At 46.6% G+C, this 13,582-nt stretch overlaps 1 protein-coding gene across 4 annotated transcripts in view; it reads right to left on the bottom strand.

Moving 5' to 3' along the window:
- Tent4b (terminal nucleotidyltransferase 4B) overlaps positions 1–12,940 on the bottom strand; it is a 48,076-nt gene extending 35,136 nt beyond the window's left edge. For 2 of the 4 annotated variants that reach the window (XM_050119815.1, XM_050119817.1), the window contains exons 1-2: positions 12,624–12,940; positions 11,460–11,948 (exon numbers count right to left, since the gene is read on the bottom strand). In XM_050119815.1, coding sequence (XP_049975772.1) covers positions 11,460–11,948; positions 12,624–12,925 — 791 coding nt within the window. In that variant the 5' untranslated portion in view covers positions 12,926–12,940. The remainder of the gene's footprint in view (positions 1–11,459; positions 11,949–12,623) is intronic. The other 2 variants (XM_050119816.1, XM_050119818.1) reach the window with 2 other exon arrangements.
- Positions 12,941–13,582: the final 642 nt, after the last annotated feature.

Below are 13,582 nucleotides of genomic sequence, written 5' to 3'. Positions count from 1 at the left end.
AAAAAAAAAAAAAAAAAAGTCTTGGGGAGGGGGTAAAAAAAGACTCTAGAGGCTGGAGAAAAGGCCCAGCAGTTTAGAGCAATCTTAGAGAGGCCTGGATTCTATTCCCAGCACCCATACTGTGTGTGGCAACTCACAAACATCCACAACTCCAGTCCCAGCGGATATGCATCCTCTTCTCACCTCCTCAGTACCAGGTATGCACATATGCAGCAAAACACTCATACATAAAAAATTAAATAAGTAAGCCTAAACAAATCCTAATTCAATTCTAAATGCAGATCTTATACTTATACCTACACACAAAACCTTAAAATGAACCATACACCATGATGTAAAACAAAAAGTTATAAAATCCACTGGCACATACCAATGGTCTTAACTGGAAGGCTAATTTAATGCAAAGACACCTCCTGCTAAGTGAAAGAAGCCAATCGACAACACTACATCGTGTATGAGTTTACTTATATGACATTCTGGAAAAGGCAAAACTGTGGGCAGTGTTGCTAGGGTTCAGGAAGAGAAGGAAAAGTTACTTGAGAATTCAGAGACTAGCCTGGACAATAAAGATACCACCAAAAAGCAATCGTGCTGGATTTAATCCCAGCAGTTGGGAGGTAGAGGCAGGCAGATTTCTGTGAGTTGAGGCCAGCCTGGTCTACAGAGTGAGTTCCTAGACAGCAAGGGCTGTTACACAGAAAAGCCCTGTCTCGAAAAACCAAAAATAACCAGTGTCTCATACCTGTAATCTATCACTTGGGTTGAGGCAGCTTCAAGGCCAACCTAGCCTGGGCTAAATAGCAGAACCTGTCTCTAAACAAACTAGTCAAGTCTCTAAACAAACTCGTCAAGAGCAACTCCTTAAATGATAAGAAAAAATCTAGGTACTCCCCCAGGTACACTGACTTGGGGGAGGAGGTAATATAAACCACAGATAGCAAGAAAATATCTGCAAAACCATTATCTGATAAAGAGTTGATATCCAAAATATGCAAAGTATTCTTAAAATTCAGTAAGAAAAGAAAACAAATAAATTATGGGCAAAATACTAGAACAGATACTTTTAATAAATGTGTGTAAGTATGTGTGGCAGGGAGTGGAGGGGACAGGGGGTACATAAAAAATAAAATTATCTTAGTCTAAGATAACAGAAACGCATAAGCAATAAAAATGTATTTGGCTCATAATTCTATGAGCTGGAAGGATAAAGAAGGTTTAGTGTTAGCACATGCCTATAATCCCAGTGCTGAGGCAGAACTGAAGTGCAAAGCCCCTGGGCTATACAGTAAAAAAAACCGAACAACTCTGCCTCATCTGGTGAGTCCTCTGCTCCCCTGACTGAGCCCCCCACCCCATGGTTATAACAGCCTATGAGAGGAAGAAAGTCCAACAGATCCACTCTCAAGGCAGCAATGTGAGAAAGCGAAAGAGGATGGCTCAGTGGGTAAGAGCTTGCCCTGCAAGTATGAAGACCAGAGTTCAGAGCCTCAGAAGCCATGAAACTGCCACACAGGCATGGAAGCCTGCCTATAAATACAGCCTCAGGAGCCAGAGGCCAGGGAGTCCCAGAGCTAGTGAGACCAGCCACATCAGTACGCTAAGGTTCGATGAAGAGACCCTACAGTAATAATGTGGAAGAGTAACTGATTCTCAGAATTATCCTCAGGCCTCTACATATATGTATACACACATACATGTATGCTCACACACATACATGTATGCTCACACACACACACACATACATGCATACTATACACTCATGAAAATGGAGAAAGGGAAAAAAGAGAACAATAACATCAATCTAGAGGGCAAGACTCTCATAACATTTATTATTAATTTGCTTCATCTTGAGACAGAGCCTTGGGCTGAGATGTATGTCAGTGACAGAGTGCTTGCCTAGCATGCAAGAGGCACTAAAGTTCAAAAGGCAGAGTCTTGCTATGAAGCCCAGACTTGTTTTTGGGTTTTTTTTTTTTTTCCTTTTTTGAGACAGGGTTTCTCTGTGGCTTTGGAGCCTATCCTGGAACTAGCTCTTGTAGACCAGGCTGGCCTCAAACTCACAATGATCCACCTGCCTCTGCCTCCCAAGTACGCCAAGTAAAGGTGTACGCCACCACTGCCAAGCCCCAGACTGGTCTTGAACTCAGCACTTTCCTGTCTCAGCCTCCCCAAATCTGACTGTCTAATCATCTCTTACAGACCCCACCTCTCAACATTGATGCATTCAGATTGTGCTTCAGGCACATGAACTTGTTAAGGAAATCAGAGAACCATAAATTAAATTGTTATCGCTACTCACTTACTAGAATAGCAGAAAGCCAAAATAATAACCTGGAACAAGACATGAAATAATAAGAAATCCCATTTTCTGCTTTATGAATGAAAAATGATACAGCCACTTTGGAAGACCCCTCAGCAGTATTTTTACAAAAATATTAATAATCTAGCAATCACGTTCCCTGGTATTTACTCAAAGATACTACAAGTGTGGCCATACAAAAACTTGCTCATGAAGTTTACAGCAGCTTAATGCACAAATGCCAAACTTGGAACTAACAAGACGAGGGGTAAACAGATGATATATCCATCGTGTTATTCAGCACTACAGAGAAATCAGCTTCACCAAGCCAGGAAAAACATGAAGGGCTCTCAAAAGCAGGCTGCCAGTGAAAGGTAACATGAAGGACTTAGTGACAGCAACTTAGAATACAGCCTGGGGTGGGGCAAACTGTAGAGGCAAAGAAAGAACTAGTGTTTGCCAGGTGTTTTGGGAAAAAAGGAATGAACAGGTGGAGAAACGAGAATTGAAGAATGGGCACTAGAACCATTTTGGCACACATTTGCCCAAGCTCTAGGGTCTGTAACACCAAGAGTGAATCCGATTGCCAAACAACTGTACTTAGCAACTGGTTCATCAAGTTCACTCTACTCGAGACATTAGTAATGGGGAAACCAGGAGCAGGGGGCACATGGAAACTGAACTTTCTACTCACTTTTTCCATAAACCTAAAACTGCTTTCCAAAATCTACTGAGCTACACATGCCTTGGGAAGGAGACAAAAAGGAAGAGATCTTCAGACTGTAAGAGTGTGTGTGTGACTGCCATCTTGCCCATGATTGACTGCTGCCTCCCCAAAGGAACTCCTGCACGCTCCTGAGGATACCAAAGCTAACTTAGAGCTGGGGACCTAGAGGCTGGGGTCCAGAGTTTCCTCAGAGTCTTGCTCCCCAAAGGCCACGCTGCTGCCACAGACCTTGCTCTACTGGTGTAAGTGGTGGCCTTTAAAGTGTCTGAGGGGAAGGGGACTTCCTATAGGCATTCTTTCTAGGCTGCCTATGGGTTCTATCACCCTGAAATAAAGAATGACTTGTTACAAGGTTAAAAACAGCACAGACAAGGAAATATAATCTAAAGCTATTTAAAGGGAAACAAAACAAGCACTGTTCCTGAATGCTGTGTGAAAGCTGTGTGAACTTTGTCTCCTGGACACAGGCTCACAGGCAATAGAACTCATAAGGCTTCCCTTGGCTGCCACAGATCAAAAGCCAAGGCAAGGTGGCAATGGGCAAAGGGCTTTCATGCCATTTCCAACCACAGACCAAAAGCCTACAGTTCACCGTGGGGAGAACTTCCTTCTCGTTTCGGACAGATGGACAGACTGAGGAAAGGACAGACAGATACACACAAACACGCACACAACTGAAGTTGAAAGTTCTCCCACCTCCATCCTCACTCACGCTGTACTCCAACAGAGAACTGTGCCCTCAGGATGACCAAGTCAGCCAGGGAAGGAGATCTTAGGAGTACCAAGTAACAAGAGAAAGAGCTCTAAGTAGAATATGAGCTTACAATCCTACTGCATTAATACCACCAGCCAACCATAAATGGCTACTAACATCACAAAAGAAAGTTATTCTTTTTTGCTGTTGTCATTGGTTATTGTCTCTCAACTTAGCCCTGGCTGTCCAGAAACCAGAACATGTATAGGCCACACTGGCCTTGCATTAAAAGAGATCCACCTGCTTCTACCTCCCCAGTGCTGGGATTAAAGGCACATACTACCGAACTCAGCTAGTGTCAGATTACCCACTGGGACTCCAGTTACAGCTAGTTGTGAGCCGCCATGTGGGTGCTGGGAATTGAACCTGGGTCTTCTAGAAGAGTAACCAATGCTCTTAACCACTGAGTCATTTCTCCAGCTCCCATCTGCCTTTTAAAAACATGTATCATTCACCTATAAAGCATTCATGAAAAAAGATCAAATTATGAATAATGAAATTATCAAATTATGAAAAAAGTTCCAATTATGGATTTAAAGAAACTGTAAGACCAAACAAACAAACACTAAAGTGACCTAACAGAAATGCAATCAGAAAAAGCCAGACATCACGGAAGTTTACAGAAAACAATCACCTAGAGCTGAGGAGGTGGCTTAGTAAGAGAGCTTACTGCCTAAGCATGAGAATCCGAGTACAGACCACTAGCACCCCTGTGAAAGTCACATGTGACCCAGCATGCATGCCTGCAACCCCAGGACTGACAGAGCTAGATGGCCACCCAGCCTAATCAAACAGTGAGAAACCCTAACTCAAAGGAATAAAGTAGAAAACAATAGAGCAGGGCACCATACGTCCTCTCTGGCTTCCTCCCCACTTGCACACACAGGCACACAAGTCCAAATACATAACACACGCACGATGCATCCAAAAATCTCATCTAAAGGAAAGAAAAAAAATAACTTAATTTCTTCAACAAATTTAATAGAGAGGGAAACAGATGGCAGAGAAACCCATAGATTAAAAGATTTAAATAGCAGGGAAAGAACCATATTTGGATCCGGCTTTGAACAAGCTGTTTTTAAGGTTATTAAAGGGCAATTGGGAAGACAAACAGTGGATATTTCATTCCACTCAATGGCTATAGGTAAGCACAGTGGCCAACACTGGCAATTCCAACATTCAGGATGCTGAGGCAGGATTGCCAGGTATTCAAGATCATAGTAGTAAGACTCTTGTTCTCTCTGTCTCTCTCGCTCTCTATTCATTACAAAAACAAAACCAACCACTAAGGGTAGTGTCGTGGCAATAAACTGACATAGTAAGACCCCACTGAGGAGTATTTGAATGACACACACCCACACAAAATAAAAAACTTTGAATAATACAACTATGATGTGGGAGTGTCATATCAATCTGTTGATTTCATTGGTTAAGCAATAAAGAAACTGCTTGGCCCTGATAGTTAAAACATAAGTGGGAGGAGAAACAGAACAGAATGCTGGGAGAAAGAGGAAGTGAGCTCAGACTTGACAGTTCTGCTCTCTGGAGCAGAGACACCAGGCTCCTCTCTCTCAGGCAGCTCCGACCCAGGATGGACATAGGCTAGAATCTTCCCAGTAAGCGCACCTAGCGGTGCTACACAGATGATTAGAAATGGGCTAAATTAATATGTGAGAATTAGCCTAGAAGAGGCTAGATAGAAATGGGTCAAGCAGTGTTTAAATGAATACAGTTTGTGTGTTGTTATTTCGGGGCATAAGCTAGCCAGGTGGCCGGGGTGCTAGGGACAAAGCCCCGCCGCCATATTACAATACAACTAAGAGTAAAATCTAAAGAAATCATGGGAATTGAGACTTTCTCAATGCCAGGATGGAACATAGGACTTTGTACATATAGGTAAGGCAAAGGGTCTTCTACCACCAAGCTGCAGATAAATAAAACTAAGGTGGAAGGTGGGGAAACAGTTATTCCTACAAGTCTAGTAGGATCACAGCACAACGAGTTAGCTGTCTGGTATCATCTATTAGAAGAGCTGTACTACAGTGCTCACAGCAAATGCTGGAGAGATGCATGGAATCCGGACCCCTCATACAGGAACTTGGCATGATGCAGTCACTCTAAACCTCTTGACTAAACTCAAATGAAGAACGTAGAGGGGATCTAGGGAGACAGCTTAGTGGGGTAAAGTGATTGCTATGCAAGTGTGAGGGCCTGAGTTTAGAAAACAAAACAGTGGAAGGCAGGGCCTGCCTATAACCCCAATGCCAGCAGCACAGATGCTGACAGGTGGATCATGGGAGCCAACCTGAAAACAAGGTGGAGAATGGTGTTGACCTATGACCTCCAAATGCACGTGTATGCACCACATGTACACACACAAAAGTATAAAAATGGGTAGGAGGTCCTTTAAACTAAACATGTGCTTACCATATGGCACTTTGGGCATTTATTCCACCAAAATGAAGCCTTATGTTCACATAAAAATATGCACATAAATGTTTATAGCTACTTTATTTTAACAGTCAACAACTGGAAACTACTTTTCTGGACTATCCTTCAACTGGAGCATCCATACAATGGAACACTACCAGTGACAGAGGAACTACTGGCACATAAGGCAAGCTGAATGACTCAGTCAGAAGAAAAAGCCTAAGTTACAGAAGCTAGGATTCCATTTACATCACATTCTCAAAAGGGCAAATTTGCAGAGATGGAGAACAGACTAGTGCTTGTTAAGAGTTAGGGATAAAAAGGATGTGTGTGACTATGGAGATCAGAGAAATCTGAGTTGAGAGAATAATTGTATCTTTTTGTTGTTGCTCCTCATGAAGGAAACATGATGAACAACCAAGATGAACCTAACCTAGTTCTGTATCTTGATTGTAGTGGTAGTTGTTAAGAATCTACAAACGTGGTAAAGCTCTACACGCATATGCATGCGAAAAAGACAAAATATGAAACATTACAATTATAAAAATATTTAGTTCCCTGCTTCTGAATTAAACTAGTAATTGAGATGTTACTACAATGAAACTGAGCAAATAAAGTATGACAATCACTCTACTAATTCCTGTAACTTTTTACTAACCTATCAGTTATCTCAAAAGAAAAAAATTAATGCAACTGTGTGTATATATATATAATTTTTTCATATATATATATGAGGTTAATTACAGTAACAAGTAGAAAAGTTTTGTTAAAGTTTCTGAAACGTGGTAATAATGGTTTCTATTTTCTTGAGCACGTCTACAAATAGGAAGCCGGGTGGTGGTGGCACACACCTTTAGTCCCAGCACTTGGGAGGCAGAGGCAGGCGGATCTCTGTGAGTTTGAGGCCAGCGTGCTCTACAAGAGCTAGTTCCAGGACAGGTTCCAAAGCAACAAAGAAACCCTGTCTCGAAGAGAAAAAAAAAAAACCCAAAACAAAAACAAACAAACAAAAAAACTAAATAGGAAAGCAAACATTTCTGCACTAATTACAAACCACTATTTTAGGAGGGACTTGAACTAGAATTCTTATGTTTTGTTATTAAATACTAATGTAATCGCCAGGCAGCAAACACTAAGTGGCTCCAGGTTCAACTTTTCCCTAAAATCTTTAACTCAAATTCCTATGTGGCCCAGAGTTCCAAATCTATACAATTTATCAGAATTTAAAGGTGATTGCAAATTGATGAAAAGCCTAGCTCAACGCCATCTTCAATACATAATTACTTATATGACAACCATTACGTGTAATCTTTTACTTACATTTACTTATTTATTTGTTTTTGGTTTTTCGAGACAGGGCTTCTCTGTATAACTTTGGAGTCAGCCCTGGAACTCACTCTGTAGACTAGGCTGGCTTTGAACTCACATAGCTCCACCTGCCTCTGCCTCCCGAGTGCTGCAATTAAAGGCATGAGCCACCACTGCCTGGCTGGTCTCAGTTACCTACATGAAATAGCTACTTGTAGTATTAGGAGCTCAGAAGGAAGCAATGTTATAGCTTCCCTTAGTGGCACTGGACTGGGCAAGTGGCTGTCTTCCTTGTCTTTCTCAGAAAACCTGAGAATTGTAAAAATGTGATAGACACGAGGGCAGTGAACAGGTAGGTATTCCTATACCCGCCGAAGCTGAGAAAAATCCTGGGTACTTCCTCTGTGGAAACTAGAAAAGCTGTTGTATGATTTCACACAGCTTTCTCTGCTCTCCTGACTAGTGGAGTAGCATGTAGAAGTGGAAACTATTTCAGGATCACACCTACAACACTACAGGCCACTAATCACACACACATAGGTGTGGTGTGTTCTTGATGGGGTGATGGGCCATGGAAGACACTGTTTTTGAAGACTGGTGGGTCCACTTAACTAGCAGCTGGTTATGTTCTTTTTTCTACTGAGCTGACTGAACAGTTCAGAGCCTCCTGAGAAATAGAGAGGACAAGTGTTCTACCACTGTACATAGTATGTATCACTGGGCTACACCTTCAGCCCTCATATAAGTACTCTATATGAAGAGTTGTTTCTATCCAGTGAGTAGAAGGGAATTCATTCATAAAAAAAGGGTTAAACGTAAGCTTGCCTTGCAAGAACATGAAGCATGTTAAGAACCAAGACTCAAGGACTTCAGCAATTTGAGGAGTCGGGGTTCAAACTCAAAGTCATAGAGGCACTCAGGGAGTTTAGTCAACCACGGGCACAGGAGATAGAGGACATAAAGGATAGCAGGGGACAGACAGTCTGAGTTCTAGTGCCCTGTCCACAAGCTGTGTGTCCCAGGTCCCTATCTGGAGAGTTAATTCAGAGTTGAGGAACCATAATTTGCTCAACCAGCACACTACCATTTAGTTAAATCCCAAGAACAGAAAAAAATGGTAAGAGTCACACTAAATGTAATGTCAGAAGTGTTGTTAAAATTTTCACTGTGATTCAAAAATTCCATCCTATAGGGAAGCTCCTTAAACAAGAACATAAATCACTCAAAACAGCTTCAGGAAGTCCCTGAAACTGACCAGATTCACTAGGCCCCTCCCTTTCAGAGCAAACAATAAAACCTAAGAGTCCCTCTTAGAAACAGAGCCCAGCTGCAAAGATGACTTTGAGACCTGACCAGCTTCCCAGAGACAAACTGAGGCATCTGGGAAGGACACTATCCAACCTGTCAGCTGCCTGCAGGCCATGCAGTGTGCTCCAGGTTCCCAGGCTTTTGAGCTGTCACCCATGCTGGGGGGAGCTTTGGTGATACAGCTGTCTTTGAGTCATTTCTACTTTTATAAGTATAAGTAACCTTTCACTCACATTCCTTTGAGTAACCACAATAAAACTTACAGTTCACCAAGTTGGACCTTGGCAGTATCCATCCTTTGATCTGTGAGTATCTGGGATGAGTAGACAAGTATGCTTTGCCTCCCCAGAGAAAGCTGTTACATAATGAAGAGCGCAATACTGAAAAGTACACTCAGAAATCCAACTGTTTAAATACATGCATTTAAAAGCAAAACTAGGTTGGCAAGATGGTTCAGGAGGTAAAGTAGCTTGCCATCAGCCATGATGAACTGAGTTTGATACCCAAGACCCAAAACACCAACTCCCAATGTGTAGTCCTATGACTTCCACTCCCTTACCTTGTCTTGGCATGTGTGTGCACACATGTACGTGCACACATGCAGGCACACACACAAAAAATAAGTAAATGTAACTTTTCAAGTAATAAAAAATAGTAAAACTCCCTTAAAGGCTAAGAAATAAGGCTGCATAAATAAAACAAAAATCATTCAGAACCAGAGTCTCTTAGCAAGCTTTCTTAGAAGTGTCTGATGTACCTCTCAACACTAAGAAGTCTCAGATTGAAAAATGAACTCCTAACTGCTGGTGTCTTCTTCTGGGAGTGGGAAAGAATAGAAGTCTGATGGTGTGATAAGCCGCTTAACAAGTTTACAGTCAGTTTTTAACAGTAATCCCTCAGGGAAATGAACAGTCCTCCCTGATCCTTCTGAGGGCAATACAATAACCGAAGCTTCTGTGTGAACTTTTTCAGGATTTACGTTAAACATTAAGGAAAAAAGAACAACTTCTGATCAGAGGCAGCCAGATTTATAATGTATCTTTTCTAGAAACAGGCAAGAGGCTTCAGTAAAATGCAGTTAGGGACCATCCAGATACTAGTTGACACTGATTCCCTAAGCAGAGCCCCTTCCTGTAAGACCAAATTAGCAGAGCTCTCAGCGTCAATTTGTTGGCTAAACCACCAGTATATGCTTCACCTTGGAAAGGCTAACAGGATGCAACCACAAGTCTTTAATAAAAGGTGATGACCATGGAGAGCGCCCTTGAAGCTGGGCAAAAAATGACTGAGCCCTGAAGGATCTCCTCTGGAAAATGAGGGCAGCTATGAGGCGTTCCCCAGCACCAGTCCTGACCACGTGACTGCCTTTTTCCATAAAAGGTGGGAGTTGTAATAGTAGTGTACAGAGCAGACACCAGCTCACTATAGCACATGGAACCCACCAACTCATTTCACAGACCTTCAAGACCTTCATATGATTCTCTCCTTGCCAATTGGAGCAGACCGAAATGGGCGAAGCTACGAAAGGTTTACACAGGATTACTAATTGATTTCCTGAGGCCTCACTACAGATCAGTACCTGGAAATGAGAAGCAATTTCCAAGCTGATTTTCCATACTGGAGCTACGAAAACCACATCACAGTCCAAAAGCTTCATTTTATCAAAAATGAAAAGAAAAAAAAAAAAAGAAAAAAGAAAGAAAGGAGAAGAAACTCAGTAACCTAATCCAGCCAGCACAGGGGCTCTTCCCAAAGGGAAACCAGGCTGGAAACATTCCCAGCTTATGTACATAATTCACTAGGGCTCAGGTAAGATTCCATTTTGTAAGAGCTGGACAAAGTCACTAGTGGAGCAACATTCACACACAGCACCACGGTCATCCCTAAATGAGAACCACTGCTGCCTCTGCCATAGGGACAACTTCACAGTGAGAGGCTGCCAACCATGAACTCCTGGAAAGTTCTATCAGGGCTCAGAAGAGCTCACCATCTCTGCCAACCTAAAAGAAGCTGTCACGCAGTGCTTGCGTTCACTCTATAGTCCAGGCATCGCAAACTCAAGATTTTTAAATAAACAAACACGGGCCAAAGGGTCAAGAACAGGCAGTGTCTTTCAAGGCTGACAAGATTCTTGTCGGGTATTGGGGGAGGGGAAAGAGCATTCTGGATGTTTCTATTCTTGGCAAGAAGAGGACCTCCTGGTCCTAACCATCTAAAGATGCTAAAGCAAGAACGTTCTAAGGAAGTTAGTACTGGCCCAGGGCTAAGGGGCTTCATCTTAAGGAAGTGTGATGGGGACCAAGGTGTGGGGGACAGGAAGGGATCAGCGGGCAGGCTGAACTCTAGGGCACGTGAGGAGCCGGTAGAAGGGCAGTGAGAATGCATCGGGGAGGTATGGACAGTTAGGAGAGAAGGAAGGTGGGATGACTACGGAAGGGAAGTGGATAGCTGAAGGGAATCCCTAAGAAAGCTCGGCCTAGGCCGGCCAAGCGATGAAGGAAGGAATAGCCACTGATGCTCTGGAGGAGGCCCTGCCGGGGTTCCTCCCCACCCCACCCCCAGGTCCCTGTGGGCGTGTGCCCCTCTGCGCGTGTGTGCAGACCCTCGGCGCAGGCCGCAGCGCCAGCACTTACCCCACGACTCCCTGGTTGTAGTTCCTCCGCTTCCACGGGGTCCCGCTGTACACGCCCCCGCTACCGTCCGCCCGGCCGCCCCCGGCCGCGCGCCCTCCGCTGGGCTGCAGCAGGCTGTAGTTGAGTCCGTACGTGCTGGCCTTGTTGTCGCGCTTCCTCTTGTTGCTGCTGCCCGAGGCCGGATCGGCGGGCTCGGAGCTGGGGAGCGCAGCCGCGGGACGCGGAGACGAGGGTGCCGACGGGACCGGCGACGCCGAGGGGCCTGCCGCTGTCCGCCGTGCCCAGGCCGCCGGCTGGTGGTGGTTGTTGTTGTTGTTGGTCTCCAGGGGCAGGAAGTCCCGCTGCTCCGCGGGCACGGCGAGGCCGCCCAGCGGGCGCTCACCCGAGCGGAACATGCCGGCCGGAGCCGGGGCCGTGCCGCCGGGGCTGCTGGGGCCGCTGCCGCTCCCGCCGCTGGCCGTGCCGCCGCTCGTGCTGCTCGTGCCGCTGCTGTGACAGTGGTGGTTGAAATAGAGGTTCCTCAGCCCTTGGGTCGTCTCCCAGATCTGCATCCACAGACTGTTGGACGGTCCGAGCTGCTCTGGCTGGAACCAGGCGATCCTCGGATCCATCAAACGGCGGCGGCCGCTGCCCCCGCCCCTCCCGGCCGCCCGCAGGGCCGCCGCCGCCGCCGCCTCAGGCGCACGCCCGGCCTCGGCCGCCGCCGCCGCCGCCACCCGGGTTCCGCCGCGGGCGGTGCGGTCGCGCAGGGAGCCTGGCCGGCGCCGGCGGCGTCGCTCCCGCCTTCGGGGCTCGCAGGCCCTCCCCCCTCCCTCCGCCCCTCCGCCGAGCCCCTGTCACAGGGGTTCCCGTGCAAATGGCGGCGGCGGCGGCGGCGGCTCCCGAGAAGGGCGAGCGGCGGCGGCAGCGGCGGCGGCAGCGGCGGCGGCGGAGGGACGCGCCTGCTCCGTAGCGTCCGCGCTGCTCGGCCCCGGGGCGGGGCCTCCGCCGGCTCCGCCCCTCGCTCCGCCCCGCCCCGCCGCCGCGGTCGCCCCGCCCGTCCCTCAGCCCGCCGTCCGCGGGCGTCCCGAGGCCGCACAGCGCGTCACAGAGGCCGCGGCAGGCTGCGGGGCCGCAACCGCCCGGTCAAACGTCCCGCGCTAGCCTAGTTAGGGTCGTACGTACCTGGGTCTTCGGGCAGATCGGAGGCGCGCGCCGCCGCCCGGCTCCGGTCTCCCTGCGACAAACCCGAGGCGCACGAGGCGGCTGCCGAGTCCGCGGAAAGTGGCTGGTTTGCGCCGCCCCACCTCGCTCCGGACGGCCCGCTCCGCCCCTTGGTCCGGGCGCGGCCCCGGGACTCCTGACGGCGCGCCGCGCGGGCACTGGATGGGCGGGCTTCCGCTCAGGGGCCAGGCAAGCACGCGGCCGCACGCGCATCTCCGTTCCGGAGCGGTCTTAGAGGCACGCGGTGTCACGCGTCCTCGCATCACTGCTCGGCTCGAGGGTTACGCAGCACGGTTGCTCCAAGATGCACTTGCAGGCTCAGGGCCCCTTAACTTTCCTAACTAAGAAAACTCGAAGCCTTTTAAACCTCAAATAACTCTACCGTTGCCATTAGTGGATGTTTTCCATAGTGGTCAACTGTGTCGCTTTCTTGGGGCCCGAAGAATACCCCACAAAAGGGGAATTTCCAGTACTTTAAATCATCAGTAGTGGAACACTTGCTGCAAATTCCAAAACAAGCCCCTGACACGGGCTTTGGCTCTGTGCCCAGCTGAAGATCCTGGAAAGTTTAGGATTGTTGGTGTTATTATTTTGCAAAGGATAAAAACTTGTTTGCTACAGAATGAAGTATTGATCTATATTTTTTTTTTCTTGCTAAAAAAGAATACAATGTCCCCTGGCTGGGCTAATTGTAACCCCTACGGTAGAGTGCTTTCCTAGAGCAAAAGAAACTCTGCTGTTGGTTCCAGATCCCAGCACCATAAAGACCAAGCAGGAGAATCAGAAGTTCATGGTCATGCCCAGCTATGTAACAACTTGGAATACGTTAAGACCCTAGCCACAAAAAACCTACTATGAATATCCACTGCTGAAGACATTGTTGAACATTCCTCCATTCGTCCCCAACTCTCTGTACATAC

Source organism: Alexandromys fortis, unplaced genomic scaffold (genome assembly GCF_014885135.2).
Source record: "Alexandromys fortis isolate MF-2015 unplaced genomic scaffold, M_Fortis_MF-2015_v1.1 scaffold_178, whole genome shotgun sequence".
Lineage (NCBI taxonomy): Eukaryota > Metazoa > Chordata > Mammalia > Rodentia > Cricetidae > Alexandromys > Alexandromys fortis.
The sequence above is the reverse complement of the archived record's forward strand: the minus strand, read 5'-3'. Positions and strand labels throughout refer to the sequence as shown.